The sequence below is a fragment of the Hirundo rustica genome, chromosome 14 (assembly GCF_015227805.2).
Source record: "Hirundo rustica isolate bHirRus1 chromosome 14, bHirRus1.pri.v3, whole genome shotgun sequence".
In the NCBI taxonomy this organism is placed as follows: domain Eukaryota; kingdom Metazoa; phylum Chordata; class Aves; order Passeriformes; family Hirundinidae; genus Hirundo; species Hirundo rustica.
In genome coordinates this window covers 4,535,428-4,551,103 of record NC_053463.1, presented here as the reverse complement: position 1 = coordinate 4,551,103, position 15,676 = coordinate 4,535,428, and the positions used below count along the sequence as shown (strand labels likewise).

Genomic DNA, 15,676 nt, shown 5'->3' with positions numbered 1-15,676 from the left:
TGCACCACGGCGGCTCCCAGCTCCAGGCACACCGCTGCATCCCACGGCACAGCCACGCAGAGCCAGGAAGCTGCACAGGCATCTGCTGGGATGCTGTACCTGAGCCACAGACACCACCTGGTGTCTCAGGAGGAATAAAGTGCTCGGGAGAGGCAACAAGTCCTGGTGCTGGAGTGCTTGGAGGCGCAGTTGGATGGGAAGAGCTGTAGGTTGTGCTCAGCACAACATCACAGGACATCCCAGCTTGCCCTAGGGCTTGCAGAGTCAAGTATCTGAGCTAGTTAGCCAAAGCTTCCTTTGCTGTCACAGCAGAGAGACATTTTTAGGAGCCTGTTTCAGGATGAGAGGAATTGCAGCTCTTCCAGAGATTTTCACCTCTTTCCTTTACTTGAAGAAAGAGCCAGTAAAGGCAGGGAACAAACAGGGACACTTGGATGTTTTCAGGCTCCAGGCATTGCACAGACAGTTTTTCAGACCTCTTCAGGGCCTGCTGGTTTGAACAGAATGCCCCCCAGTTTCTTAGTACAATGGCAAATGCATGCACTAACCCCAAAATTAATAATAAAAAAAAATTAATTCCAGAGACTTAAAGCATAGAATAAGATTTTTAAAGGAGCAACTAGAAGAGGCTCTGAGATCTGCAGTTTTACCTCCCTCAAAGCAGACCCACTACGCTTGGGGTTTCCAAGTCTGAATGCTTTCTTGTAGAGAAAATGGATGAACAAATTCCCCAGAAGAGAAATAGCTCATATTAATATAACAATGCACTTTATTCAGCTGGAAGAAAAAAGAAATCATGAGGGTTGGTGAAATTATTAACACACAGTATTTTCTAAATGAGTGTTGGAGGAGATTCTGTGGAACAGAACACTGAAAGAAAGCAAGGCTGAATGAGATATTCTGTCAGCCCAGAGATATGCTCTCTGGCCATTTCAGCAAATACAAATATGTCTTTTCATCAGCTCCCTGCTCATTTTCTGGGTTTTGCTCATCCTTCCTTCATTTTCCAGAATGTGGCATCAGGCCCACACAGATGACGCAGAACAAGTTAATACATTTAGGATATATAAAAAAAGATAATTGCAAAAGGCAGAGCTTCTTTTCCTAAATCAAGGTGCTCAGTTCATCTCAGGGTAGGTCTGTGCCTCACTCACCAACATGAAAGCAGTGTAAGGTTGCCTGCCCATAGCTGAGGGTCTCCATCACCATAAAATCCCTTCACAAAGGTTGTGCAAACATCATTATTACTAATATCACCCTCCCTTCTCCTTCAGTAATCCCACTGCTTCAGCCCATCAATTGCTGTGTAAATGAAATATCCCAGCTGCATTTAAGCTTTGCTAACACTCATTTCAGAGCCAATGGGAACTTGCCTGAAACAAACCAAGTGCGACCCCTGAGACCCAGCAAATTTACAGAAGGGGAAATGCTCTCCAGATGTATTTGCATCGCTATCAATAACAGAACCAAAACTTGCAGGCAGTATCACAAGCACATTTTAAAAAGAATTGAGATCACGAGAGAGTCATTGTAGGGTTTTTTGTGTGTAATAGGACACAATGATACATTTTAGGAAGCCTCATTATATGGAAAAGACCCATTAATAAATTCCCAAATATTCAAGAATATATTCCCAATATATTCAAGAAAACTTGCATGTCTCCACAATGCTGAGCTTCCCTTTTTTGGTTCACAACACAAAAACCACCCTGTGTTCTTTCCTCTTTCTCTTAATCACACAACTGCAATTACTTCTTGATTGCAACAGCACCAAGCCTGGGAAGCTGAACAAAACCCTGTGTTTTGTGTTTGATGTTGTCTGGACCTCAGTGATTGTCAGAGTCTGGAGGCTGTGGACAAATCACCTCACCCACCCATGGAACAGGAGCAGGGGTGAGATCTGTGTTAAAACACAGAGTCTGAGACACCGCCAAACCCACCTGAGCTGCTGACTGGCTTTTCTTACCTAGTGAAGCACCCTCACAGCTGGGATTCACAGAACCAGAGAACAGTTTGGGCTGGGAGGGATCTTGTTCCATCCCCGTGCCATTGGGCTGGAACGCCTTCCACTAGGAAAAATGGCTCCAAGCCTCATCCAGCCTGGCCTTGCACACATCCAGGGATGATGCATCCACAGCTTCTCTGGGCAACCTCTGCCTGTGCCTCACAGTCAGAAATTTCTGCCAAATATCATCTAAACCTGCCCTCTGTCAGCTTAAAGCATTCTCCTTTGTTCTATCACTCCACACCCTTGTAAAAAGTCTCTCTCCAGCTCTCTTGTAGGTCTTTTAGGCACGGAGAGGTGCTACAAGGTTTTTCCAGAGAGTTCTCCAGGATGAACAACCCCAGCCCTCTCGGTCTCTTCATAGGAGAGGTGTTGGAGCTCTTGGAGCATCTTCACTGCCCAGCCCTGGCCTGGTCCAGCAGGTCGATCTCTGTCCTGGGCTGGGGATCCCAGACACAGCACTGACCAGAGCAGAGGATCAGAACCCTCTCCCTTGACCTGCTGGTCACTCTTATTCTGATGCAGTCCAGGACACAGATAGCTTTCTGGGCTTATCCTACAGCAGATTCTTCTATCCAGCTGTTCCCTAAATGCCACCCATTGTATGGCCCCGCTCCCCTTCCACAGACAGATCGAGGCTTTAAGGCATGGCAGAGATCAGGGTGAACGCGGTTCCCAGACTCTTCAGCCACCTCTCCCAGCCTTTCCTGCGATCTGCAGGAGCCACGGCAGCTCCTCGCTCGTCCCCGCGGCTTAACAAACCCAAAAGGCGCATCTCCAGGTGCTGTGCTACCCGCGACATCCCCCCGGCCCCGCAAAGGCAGCTCTGCAAACAAACAAAACACAAACCAAGCGTCGCACACGACCTACCTTGGGGCTGCCGGGGCCACCCGGGGCTGCCCAGCGCGGCACCACCGCCTCGGGCTGGAGCCGCGCCTCAGCGGCTGCAGGGACAAGAGGAGCGGCTCAGCATCCCCGGCCCCTCCGCACCCCGGGGTCAGGCCGCACGAAGCCGGGGCGGGAGAGGAGAGGGAGCTCTGCGCTGGTTGCGAGAGAAGCGGGAGGATCCCTCAATCCATCCATCCATCCATCCATCCATCCATCCATCCATCCATCCATCCATCCATCCATCCACCCTCCCTCCCCGGGCGCTCCCGCAGCAGGAGCTCGGGCGCGGGGCTGTCGCGCAGCCCCAGACCGGGCACCCCACATTCAGAATGGGCAACCCCGCATTCAGACCGGGCAATCCCGCACTCAGACCCGGCACTCCGCACTCGGACCCGACATCCCGCACTCACGGGGCGGCGGCCGCAGCAGCAGCGAGAGGGCGATGCCGCAGAGCAGCCCCCGGCCCCGCATGGTTCCGGGCAGGGACCGCACCCCGCCGCTGCCACAGCCCTATAAAGCCGCCCGGCGCCGCTTGTCCCCTCCCCTCCCCTCCCACCACGCCACGGCTCCGCGTCCGCCCCGCAGCCCCCTCCTCTCTGCTCCCCGCTCCGCGCAGCCCGGGATGCTCCCGGGGCTCCGGCGGCTCTGTCCCTGCCGTGGGGGCTGCGCTGGGCTCTGTGCCCCCTCCGGGGAAGCCTGAGCACCTCCCCGGGGCTCCCTCTGCAAAACCTCCCTTCCAGCGCCTCCGCCAGCACGGAAATCCATTGTGCTGCCAAAGCTAGGAGAAAGGGGAGAGCTGGGGAAAGGAAGGAGCTGGAGAGTTGTTTGTTTGATTGCTATATTTATGCGCAATCTTATCATTGCACGGTTCCAGAGGCATCCTAAATTTCTCCGTCCCTGGGAAATACGTTACTCCTGGACAGTTGAAGGGATACAGGATGGATTTTTATGTGCCTGTATAAAAGGGCAGAAACAAAAGGGTGTTCGCTGCCTCTGTCCCCTTACGGTCGATGGGAGGGCAAGGCTGGAGGAAGGACTTGGGAACACCCACAGCTCGTGTTCCCGGGGCTGCCCTTCAGGGATATCCAGTCACCTCCACTCCTCCCAAAGGAGCATCCCTGTCTTCTCCTGCATCCTTCAAGGCTGAGCCAAGGCTTGAAGCCCACACATCATCTCTTCGCTGGATCTCTGCCTTTCAGGGAGCTGAGCACCCGGGGTCTGCACGGCTGGACAGGAGAGTCCGGGTCAGTGGGGCCACGCTGAGGTTACAGCTGTAACACCGGGGGTCTCCGTGGTGCTGGAGGAGCTCCTGGCACACGCTGAGCCCACAGAAAGCATCCGTGCCAGTGTGTGACTCCCAGCCAGCTCAGCTGCAGCCCCCCTCAGGGGTTGGCTGACATGGATTTTTATGGGGTCAGCTCCGAGTGGCAGGAAGAGCCATTACCTCTTAGCCACGCTCTTCAGACAGACATTGATCTGCATTATCCCTTCAACCCTTTCCATTCATCTCTATGCCTTAAGTGTCTGTGTAGGTGAACCACCAGGGAAATGAGAAATGGGCAGAATTTGCACGTGGATAGGTTTTCAGAGTGTGTAAGTAAATCAGGCTGGTAGGAAGTGAACACTCCCTTCACAATAGAGGTTTGCCAGATGACAGCAAGGATTTTGTCTCTTGTCCAGAGGATTATTTATGCTATTGAAAACGCTAACCTCTTTTGTACTGAAGGCCTTTGCTCCTGCCCAAAGGAAATGTGACTTATTTGCTGATACCATTTCGGTTTATGCCTCACATGTGTCCCCTTTGCCCCCCAGCACTGCACACACTGAATCTCTCTGACCTTGTGAAGGTTTTATCAGTTTATTCCTGATATCACCCTGGCAGAGGAAAGTCAGGCATTGTAGGGACACCTAGAGGGAATAATCAGGCTGAGAGGGCTATAGCTGACATTTTAGCTGACCCATAGAGAGGTCACAAATTTTCGTGGCACAATTAAATCTTCTTGTTTCAAAGAGCAAAAAATACAGGGGCAAGATTTCAGCTCTTTTCTAATCATATGGAATATCCTGAAGGGAAATCTTGGAGGGGTTTGTTGTTTTTTTTTTTTTTTCCTGTGAATTCCCCTACTTATTTATAGCTGCCTGTAATATAGAAGAAAACAATGGCACTACTGTGCATGTCTATATTATAAATAAGTAAAAATGCAAGCCAAATTTAGACACAAGTTTAGCTACTCTGCTTTCATCCCTACATAAAATTTCTGCCTACCCAAAGGAAAAAAAAACAAACCAAAAACAAAAACCACGCTTTGATGAGGAACATGTATGCTTGGACTACAAGATTGTCACAAATTTTCTCAGTACAAGAAATCTTCACAGCGACTGCTCCATATATTTCTCTAAAAGAAGATCAGCTCAAAAAAAAGCTCAAAATGGAATAAAATGAGCCTTATTTTAAGATTAATAAAATATTTAGGCCAACAACTATCTGCTCGTGATTGTTTTTGGCGTTCAAGTATCATAAAAATAAAATACATGCAATATTTGCATTTGTTATGTAGTGATATTTTTACCTTTGGATCTTGGTAATATGAGAACGGATATCTCACTTGAAAACCACCAGAGACTCCCTGCATAAAAATATAATGACAGGCTGTGCAGTGGTTATATATAGGTTAATCTGTCTATCTATATATACACATCATCATTTACATGACTGAGACTCTTGCCTGGAAAAACTCAGGGTATTTTAGCCTTGTTAACAGTGCTCAGGTGCTGTAACGCTGCTTCTGGCACAGGGTGAGTCAGATCCTGCCTGTGCCCACTTCTTCAAAAGCTCTTCCCCAAGTCAGTGGGGCATTTGCAGGATTTCACAGAACAAGGTCAGACTTCTGGTCATCTAAGAATTAACACAGGCTCAGACTCATTTCCTCCAGGATCCAAACGGCCTGATTAAGAGTATCAGCTGGAAATTTCAGGTCTGCTCTGTTCCCTCATCTGTTACATCCCCCGGGGCCAAGGCATGGAGCAGCAGCCTCTGTGCAGCACCCGGAGCAAGGGTCCCTCACTGGGCTCAGAAATGAGGTGTTTCAGCCTCCCCAGGGCAAAGCTCTGATGACAGAGCTTTTGCAGGGGGGGTTCTGCACTTGCTGGACAATTTTCAAGATGATTTAATGCAATTGTTAGCTGGAGAGCAAAAGATGACAATTCTCCCTTTATATTCATAGTAAATCAGGAATTAGGGACCTTGGAAGAGATGGACCTAGGGAGAGGAAAATGATCATTCAGGGAAGAGTTGAGAAGAGAACGACTGAGATGTGTATCAGAGCCCAGTGACATTTCATTGGAACCCTCTCTTAGGAAAGGCTGTGGGACAAAGTGCTCTGAGAAGACTCCTGCAGACACTGAAGGAAACTACCCAGAATCAAAGTTTTAGCAGGAGAAGGGAGAGGACACTCCTGCCGAAGCTCTGCCTCACAGACACTCTCACTGATGAGAGAAATGTCACAGCTTTGGCTGACTTGAGCAGAATGTGAAATCTCCCATTTTACAGAACATCCTTCTGGTTCGGGTCATTTGAAATGATCAAAGGAAGGAGGCTGTGAATCCATGAAGGAAATTGGAGATTCAGGAATTAACTCCTTTATCCAGCGTCTTAACAGTTGAGAGCAGCTTCAGCTGAGCCAGAATACTCTGTTTAGCTTTGCTTTTCCACCACCCATGTAGGACAGCAGGAATATTTGGAAGGGCCCTGGAGCAGCTGTCCTGCCAGAGAGGGAGAAGTGCTGTAAGATGATCAGGAGCTAGGCAAGGGCTTGTCCTGATGTGCTGATAGCAAAAGGGTATCAAAGCACTCCCTGTGCTTCTTTTTAAGGGTGGGTCACTGCTGCCACTTTCTGCTATGACTTTTGCTTCATTCCTACAGACAAATGAACTCAAAGATGATTACATCTGCAGACACATCTTTTTAACTCTATTTCCACACGTGAAACCCTTATAATCCTCTCTGTGCTGAAAAGTTCTCCAACACAACAGTGATTTTACTGAAATAGTTAATTCTAATAAGAGAAGGGAAACAGGCATAACACCACAGGGGCTTTTCATAACATCCAGTCCACAAAACTGACCAGTAATTTTGGAGAAGAAAGTTGTCTCTGTAAATGGATAACAGTGATGCACTGGGAAGCACTGAGTGTCTTTAGACCTTTACAGTAGCAGGAGGAAAACAAACTTTGTACAGAAAATTGTCATCTGTTTTTCAAACTGAGAAGGACTCAAGGTGGTTTTTAGTTTAGATTACGGTAAACAGTAAGGAAGAAAATAATTACGAGAGTAGAAGGTGTCCCTCTTATGTCTCAGTTAACCTCTGCACTGCCATGAAGGCTTGCAGGAGGGCACACAGTCACCAAGGCACTGGCCCTGCCAACACTGTCCTACATTGGCCACTTCACACATTTCAGAAGTAACAGCACAGACACTCAGCACTCAGGAACCTGCAGCAAGGGAAAGATTGTGGGTGAGCTGAAAATCACCTAGAAACAGGAACCAAAAACCTCTTCTATCATATATTCATTCCTGTCTGCAGGGCTGCCAGACGCTGAGGGATGATGCAGAGGAAGTCAGGTTTGAGTGGGTTGTTTGTGTGATTTTCACTTTCATGGTAGACAAGACAGGAGAGTCTTCAAGAGAGCTCAGCTGAGGGTTGGCTGCAGCGACACAGACCTGCAGTGACACAGACACAACCACTCCAGGACATCAGCTCTAGCTGGGAGGAAAGAAGGGATCCCCCTCACATGTAATTTCCCATTAGTATGTCCAGGATGTGTTAAACCAGTCTTCCCTTTCTCTGGGTTCTGGAAGAATTAATTATGGCAGTTGTGCACCATTCTAGATTCTGGTGCATTGAAATATGTCTGATATTCTGCTCCACAGGGTATAAAAAGAAAGATGGGAGAAGAGGAAAGTTAGATCTAGAGAATAATCTCACAAACAGCTGTTTTATAGCCCGAAACATAGTTGTGGAGGAATTTGTATGTTTGGCCACATGCATTCCTGCAGGCCAGATCAGCTGTCAGTGAGAATTTAGAAATGAACAAGCATTTTCTGCTATTTATAAGACTTTCCTCTTATCCAAACAGCTCAGACTCTTCAAAATGACCTGTGCAACTGACTAAAGCTACCTGGGTTTCCCATTGAACACACTGACCAAAAAGGTGGTGTTGAGGAAAACATTTATTTCCCATTCTCTAATATCCGTCTGGATTATAATGCGTTTTAAAAATTACAATACTTGAAAAAACTTCACCTCCTCTTCCTCATCACTGTCAGTTACATTGACAATGTAAGTGCTGGAGGGAGTAGATGGAGGGGATGGCAAAACCTCCTCTACCACTTCCACATCCAGCTGTGGCAGGGGGCTCAGAACTCGCTCCTCACTGCAGGTGCTCTGACAGGAAGAAATTTCGGGGCTCCCATAGCCATGCTTGTTCTCATGTAGCCTCTCTTCTGAGTACGCCCTGAAACGATAGTCTTCATCCAGAGCAGAAAATATCACCTCCTGCCTCTGGTTCCTCTCTTCATAAAAGCCAAAGCACGGAGGCACTGAGCTGGAGAAATTCCCGTAGCCAAATGGAGCTCTGAGTGGGAATGTGCTGCAAGGGAAGAGATTGGACGTTGTTTTTCAGAAATGCACAATGACACTGATGTTCTGTGCTACTCAGCTAATCCTGTTTTTTAAAACAGTGCCTAATTTCAGCATTAGGGCCATAACAAGAGTAGTTCAAATTCAATTTCTGTGCATAAGCATCTCTTCAACCTCAGGCACACATGAGGTTGCTCTGAGAACAAACATAAACCCCACTGTATTTATCAATCAAATAATATCACGGATAAACCAGCATGCAGTGAGTTTACCAATATACTCAGATTAATAAAACAAAGTATCAAAAGTCAGTTTGTGTCATTTCTATATGCCAACATTTGTGACAGACCTCAGGTGAAATGCTCTTATTTATAATTTTTAGTGAGTTCTTGCATCTGTTACACTGTTATCAAACAGAGAATCCTCGTGCCCAATATGTGGTTCTCAGTGTTAATATTTAAAGAACTCACAGTGATAAATTTTTTAAAAGTAACCACATAGTCAATTGCAGGAAGTTACTATATCAAATGGAACTGTATTCCTCAAGTGGCAGATGCTTGAATTTTTATTCTTATGCAGAATGACACAGGGATTGTAATTTACAGTGTTTCAGTGAAATTTACTATTTTGTGAAGAGAACAAAATATGTGAAGAAGTAATAGGGCTCCACTGTGCAGGTATTGTGAAGACATTGATACAATATGTACTGAGGCTTCAAGGGGACTATTCATCATTCCAAACTAATATTTAAATTTTTAGTGCATATATCTGCACTTTCAGTTCAGAAATCCTGACTCTTGCATGCAAGAGATTAGTTTATAGGACAGAGGACTTAGAAATCATTGTATTAGAAAGACCATGGCATTAGCAAAGCTAGCAGCCTTCAGAAGTCCATTAATGGGTAAGGTCAGAACAGTCTTTTATGCTACAAGAACGCTCTTCTCTCCCAGAGGCCTCACAAAACTGTCTCATTTCAGACACCAAGCCTGAGCAAAGACCATTTTTAGCCGTTTTTGGAATATGTGTCCTGTGTTTTTTTTAAAGGACCTCAAAAATAGAAATTTCTTGTATTGCACTTATCAGCTCCTGACGTTTTTCTGAGTTTGATGGGTCATCATTAGCCCTAATTATAGACCAGGTGCCAAAGGAACATACTGGTTGCTGCTACAAGTGAGAATAAGCAGTGTATAAACAGGCAACATTTAAGTCTAATAATCACAATCATTTGTAAGGTTTGCTACTGTACAGTCATGAAAGAAAAACGATGCCCTGTAAAGAACAAGCAGCAGATGACTGGTGTTTGAGCTGCCCACCTGCACCAGGGCACTGGTGCTGTCTGTGCAGGCTCAGCCCAGCAAATACCCACAGGACACTACATGGGTTTAGCTTGGAAATTCTCTGATTAGGGGACCTCTGATTGACTGAAAAGGAAGAACTAGGAATTACTACTTACAAGAGAATTCTGCAGACACTTCCCACCAGGCTGGGTTTCAGAAATAAATATACTTCTGGCAATCGTGGTGTACTCAGGAGACATCTCCAGGACACACCCACTTTAATTCTATCTGACCACTTTCAAAGTATATTTACATTATCTCTACCTAATGCTCTTCTGCCAAAATCGACTGCACTTAGACCCATAAAGTGGAAAGAAGATACTTCTGTTTTCCATGGCCTTGGGAGTGCCAATTACTGCAACAGCTCTGTGGAGCCTTCAGTAACTGAGCACATATTACGAGCAGGCTGAGGCCAGGGGATCCCAGCACACGGCAGCTACAGGAAGGTAAGAGCTCCTTCCCCTCTGAATGCTCCACCTGCTGTCTGCAAGTCAAAACTCTCTCTGCCTTTCAGCATTGTTTCTTACTGCTATTGAAATGGTTTCATTACCTTGAGGGGAAACAGTGAGGTCCAGGTATAAAGGAAGGGTGGCAAAATGGAAACTGAGGAGTTCCTCCGAACAAACCGGCTGGTTGTTCAATGGGAGCAGACACATAGGCAGGTGAGGGAATAAAAGGGGTAGCCTGGGGAAGAGCTATGCCTCTAGGAAAAACAGAAATCCCTGGGATCTCACTGTTAGAGGCAGAAAACCTGCCACTAGTGCTGCTGATGTTACTTGGGTTTCTGCTGCTGAAGCTCTCAGCGAAAACGGGTGCAGGTCTCCTCAGGGAGAAATTGAGCCCAGGTGACACAAAAGCCTCTGTGTGAGCAGGTTCAGCAAAGTGCTGTGATGAAACCACAGGGTGCAGGGGCAGGGTTGGAGCTGCAACAGCCACTGATGTGGTGCTCGCAGCCGTGGTCTGGAAAAAGGTCACGGGCCCAGCGTGTTGGATGGAAGAAGCCGGCAGATGGATGGCGGGAGACTCACCTTGAGGAAACAAAACAGTTATTGATCAGACAGGAGCACAGAGTTCTGATAAACAGCGTCAGAGCAAGCCACAGCATTTCCAGGTACAGACAGAGCAACTCCCCCTGAAACATCTTCCAGCAACTCATGTAATGTATCTAATGTGATACCATTCTGAGAGATGTGTTTGGAGCCCACACATTAAAGCTTTGTTCCACAGAAACCCAGGGGTGAAAGAAGTGGCTAATGAGGGTCTGGTGAGGCCATGTCTTGTCCTAGCAAGGCCCCACAATGGGCTGGAGTATGCCTTCAGCTCAGAAGACCTCACAAGTCTACTGATGTGAAGTGAGCCAAATTTATAACAAATCTGTGTGCTGAGGAGCCTAAAACACCCTAATCTCCAATATGTTTCCTTATTTCATCAATGAATGTACCCACTAGGCAATATGACTTTGAAATGTTTTGCAGAGCACGAACTACAACGTACACTTCCAAATCACACCTCATCAACAGGGCTGCCTTTATAGGGCAAGATTTCAAAACACATTGCATATGAATTTTCAAACGATGAAAATTTCTAACTAACTCAGAACTAACTGCATTACTAACTCAGAACTTCACCAGAACAAAGCTGAGTATTCTTCTGTTTTAATATCTCCAAGTATTACCACACAGCACAATCAGGCATTTCATTTTCTTGTCTTGTTGCAAAGAAAGCAGCCCTTTCCAGGTTGCTTAAAGAGGAAAATGCCATTGCCTGGATCTGAGCTATTTGCTGTTGAAATCCACTAGCCATGCACTGACAGAGCCAGAGCTCTTTCTCTAAGGAATATGCAGATCAGCTCTTACACTGGTCTGGGGGCTCTCACACTATTCCACTGCCAGTGTGGACTTTTTGTAAAAAGAAGGATCCATCCAGGGTATCTGTGAGGTGGAGACCAAACAAGGGAAAGAAGCAGCTGTAGCTTAACGTCTTAAATAGAAAGGAATTGTTGGTAAATAATCACAATTTCTCTGAGCAACCTGTGCCAGGACCTCACCACCCCCACAGCAAAGTTTCTTCCCAATATCTAATCTAAACCTACTCTTTTTCAGTTTGAAGCCATTCCCCCTTGCCCTGGCACTACATGCTCTTGTAAATACAAACTTACTGGAACAGGTAAATTCTGGATTTTTAAAATAATTCACTACTGAAAACTCACAGACTGGACGTCCAATACTGTTGCTAACATTGGAGTTGACAAAAGAGTAAGTAGGTGATGAGAAGGGAAGGCTGCCAGCTGGATTTGTAGTGCTGGTACTCTGGGAAGTGCCTGAAAACGCAGCAGAGCCAGGTGGTGAACACTTCTTTTTGTTCGGCTGATAAACCCACCCTGTCGGAGATGAAAAAGAGATTTAGACATCCAATATTTTGGATGGTTTCATTATTTATCGAAAGCTATGTTATCTGTAATTCAGAAGGATCTGGTTAAGTCCAAAACCTGCTCCTTTAGGCAATGGCAATGCTCCACTTGTTTTGGTGAGCTGGAAATGGGGAATTTTACTGGGGAGATGGAAATGAAATAGAAATATTTGGGTACTGTTTGGAAGTTACCAAGGAGTAGCTGCTTGTGAGATGAAGAAATACCAAACACTGGGGAGTGATGTGGCCCAGCTGAGGAAATTACACTGAGGAGAACACTGTGCTGTGGGCTTTCAGTGTGGAGGAAAACCACGACTATTCAAAATGTTGTCTTTCCTTATTGTTTCCTTAAACCCTTAAGTCTCACATATATCTGCAGGTTACAAGACACAACAGAAAATGCGACCCACTGGGAACCCTGGATAGATTCTGGAAGATCACGTTTGCCTTTGCTTGACAACATTAACCAAACACTAACTCATAGAAGAATTTATTATGAATTTACACTGAGCTGCTTGGTTTCTTACACGGATTAACTCTTAATGCAACTTTAAAGAAACAACTTTTTTTTTTCTTTTTATTGAAAGACACAAGGGGAGAGGGAGAGTGATGCTCTTTTCCTTGTTTATGACAGATTAGGCAGGATCATGAAAAAGCAGCATTACAGAAAGGATCACAACACCTGGTATCTCAACAGCTTTTTAAAAGTGTTCAAAGTACTTATGCTCCGTTATCTTCTGAATAAATTAATTAGTTAAGGGTAGAAATTTTAATACATGACAAAGGGCTGAGAAACGTTTTCCACTCCGTTATGTGGGAACCTCAAGCCTACATGCTGAAGAATCCCACAGAATACAATGTTGTTTGTGCCTCCTGTAACATTTCCCTTTCCTGCTTTTAAGGAATGGATGCATGTGTCACCACAGGCCACCTGGGCAGCTGTTTCTGGAGCAAGGAAACTGATGCAGCAGGCCACGCTCACAACAAACGCTGGCCATTAGATTACTAAAGCATTCAGAAAAGCTGCTGTAGCTGCAGTGTTCTAAGCACCAGCATTTTGGGTGCTTTAAAAAATTCATAGTTTCAAGCCACACAGAAGGACTGTGTGCTTGAAATATCTGTATGATGTTTTTTTCTATCTCTATTAATTGCTATAATGCTAGAGATCGATTTTCCAAAAAGCCCTGCACTCCTAAAGCATTCAGGTAAATAACTAAGATGTTTACCAGGAAATTCCTGCCTGTGCCTCAGTTTTATTTTGTTCGCTTCCTCGTAATAGGGCTGCTTCTGCTCTTCAGTGAGTTTGCTCCACTCCAGGCCGAGCTGAACGCTGATCTCTGCGTTGTTGGCACCTGGGTTGGCTTTGGCCACAACAGACCTGTGGATCCGGGCCCACACCATGAATGCATTCATGGGACGCTTCACACGGCCGCTTTTGGTCTTGCTGAACGGGGTGTCTGGCATCCCTGTGCAACAAGGCAAGGAGAGATCATCACCTTCCAGGGAATACAGCAGGTCACACTCAACATTACACCCAGAGGATATTTGGCAACAGCGTCTCCGGAGCTTTGGAACAGATGAAACTCAGGGAACATTTGGAGAGCAGCTCCTACAACATCTCACATTGCTCTCCACTGAGACACTGCACAAGGAATCGGTTACCTGGCTTTTGTCATGTAAAATTAAAAAAAAAAAAAAAAAGAAAAAAGAAAGAAGCAGGGACTGCTAACACACTAGTTTTGACTTCAGTTGGCTTGTTTTCTTAAGCATTTATAAACGAATCATTGTATAGCACAGACCACACCACTGCATATCTATTATCACCTATCTATTATCATACAGAATTATGTAATCAAAGCTCTAAGGATGCAGGGACTCAGACTAAGGATGCTGAGGCTGCTTAGTCCCACACCTGTGCAGTCCCTGCCTTCTCAACCATGGTTGCTGTTGTTTTGGGTTTCTGCTTGGGGTTTGTTGAGCTGAGGGGGTTTTTTTCATGTAGTTGGAGGAACCTGCGTTCCCAAAGGATTGTTACATGATACTTGGCTTTGGCTCTTTGTAAAGAGCTTTGGCTGCATTTAAATTGAGCTGGTAACATGATGAATCCGCAGGCCCCTTACAACTTACCTCTGAGGATGCAATTTCCTCCTGGAAAATGTTTAGAAATTGACTCTTTCACATCATTGATAAAAGGAAAAAGTCTCTAAGACCTTACTTAAGTAATTAATTTTGCAAGTCTAGGTATTAAAAGAGAAAAAAGCTTCTAGTATAGATGTTTCAAAATGCTTTTCATTTAACATGTCCAGATTTTTTCAGAGAGGTATGCGAGTACTTTATAGCTTTAAAAACCAAGCAGATACCTGACATTAAAATGCAGTCACAACTCAGTGTATTTCTGAACTCTGTCCTAAAGGGGCTTCATGCACCTGACAAAACTGCCTTGACTGTAACCACTACAGAACTGTGTGCTCCCGTGCTTTTGTGTCTTACGCTGTGCAAGAATCGTGCTGAACCCAGCCTATACAAAGGGATGGTTTTCTAACGTGATCTTTCCACTTGTGTTCTCCTGCCTGATAACCTGTCACCTGCGTGCCACCCTGCAAGCTCTCTGCCCATAATACCTGAATCCGAGGGCAGGACTGTGAGGGGAATGTTTTTCGTTTCAACCTTTGGCCGCTGCATGACAGGCTGCAACTGAACTGGCACTGGTTTTACCGGCACTGGAGGCACATGCATCAGCTGCGAGGGCAGAGGGCCTTGGAGCTGTATGTGGGACCTGGAAGGTAAGGACTGGAACAAGACCGCGATATTCTGATCTTGAGGAGGGTTCCCAAGCTCGCACAGGGATCCAGCCGGGACATCGCCGTTCTCCACCCGCACTGGGCGAGCCTCATAAGCCACGTTGGGTCGCTCCATTTGGGCGGCAGCTCTTCTCCAGGGAATATTCCCAGTTTGCTCCAGCACATTCTCCTCGGTCTGGCGGTCACCGCTGCCCCTTTCTTGGTCCCTTTCTCTCCTGATGGCACTCCGGACCTCCTTCTCAACCGCCGCGGAAGCCGAGATGCACCTGCTCCTCTTCGCCGCTCCTTCGCTGTGCCCGGGCTGGCTCGGGTGCTCCTGCACTTGGACGCGCAGCCCTCCGAGGGGACCCACGACCTCCCTGTGCCTGGGGGGCGAGGCGGGGCTGGCCCGGGCGCGGAAGCGGCAGGGCCTGACCCTGCGCTCCATCGCTCCGCCGCCGCTCCTCGGCCGCCGCCACCGTTGAGCCAACGCTCCCCGCGGCCCCGCGCCGCCGGCGCGCAGCGACCGCGCATCCCGCACCAACCGCGGGGCGCGCACCCAGCCCCGGCCCCGCCGGCTCCGTCTCGCTGCGGCCCCGTCCCGCGCCCACCGGTGGGG

The 15,676-nt window shown here is 46.9% G+C and overlaps 2 protein-coding genes across 2 annotated transcripts in view; both read right to left on the bottom strand.

Moving 5' to 3' along the window:
• The window catches only part of ADAM19 (ADAM metallopeptidase domain 19), a 31,020-nt gene extending 27,656 nt beyond the window's left edge, over nt 1-3,364 (bottom strand). Inside the window, exons 1-2 of the mRNA XM_040078538.1 lie at nt 3,304-3,364; nt 2,876-2,970 (exon numbers count right to left, since the gene is read on the bottom strand). Coding sequence (XP_039934472.1) covers nt 2,876-2,970; nt 3,304-3,364 — 156 coding nt within the window. The remainder of the gene's footprint in view (nt 1-2,875; nt 2,971-3,303) is intronic.
• Nucleotides 3,365-8,171: 4,807 nt separating this feature from the next.
• Nucleotides 8,172-15,505, bottom strand: SOX30 (SRY-box transcription factor 30). Its single transcript, XM_040078374.2, has 5 exons — nt 14,899-15,505; nt 13,504-13,743; nt 12,078-12,248; nt 10,419-10,896; nt 8,172-8,541 (listed from the first exon to the last, which is right to left on the bottom strand). The coding sequence occupies exons 1-5, from the start codon at nt 15,503-15,505 to the stop codon at nt 8,172-8,174; spliced, it is 1,866 nt and encodes a 621-aa protein (XP_039934308.1).
• Nucleotides 15,506-15,676: the final 171 nt, after the last annotated feature.

What these genes read in the sequence shown, in the direction of transcription:
- SOX30 (XM_040078374.2), bottom strand. Translation starts at nt 15,505, where the DNA reads ATGGAGCGCAGGGTCAGGCCCTGCCGCTTCCGCGCCCGGGCCAGCCCC. An exon ending in AGTCCTGCCCTCGGATTCAG is followed by an intron (nt 13,744 to 14,898) that starts GTATTATGGGCA and finishes CTTGTTGCACAG; the next exon opens with GGATGCCAGACACCCCGTTC. An exon ending in CAGTATTGGACGTCCAGTCT is followed by an intron (nt 10,897 to 12,077) that starts GTGAGTTTTCAG and finishes TGTTTCCTCAAG; the next exon opens with GTGAGTCTCCCGCCATCCAT.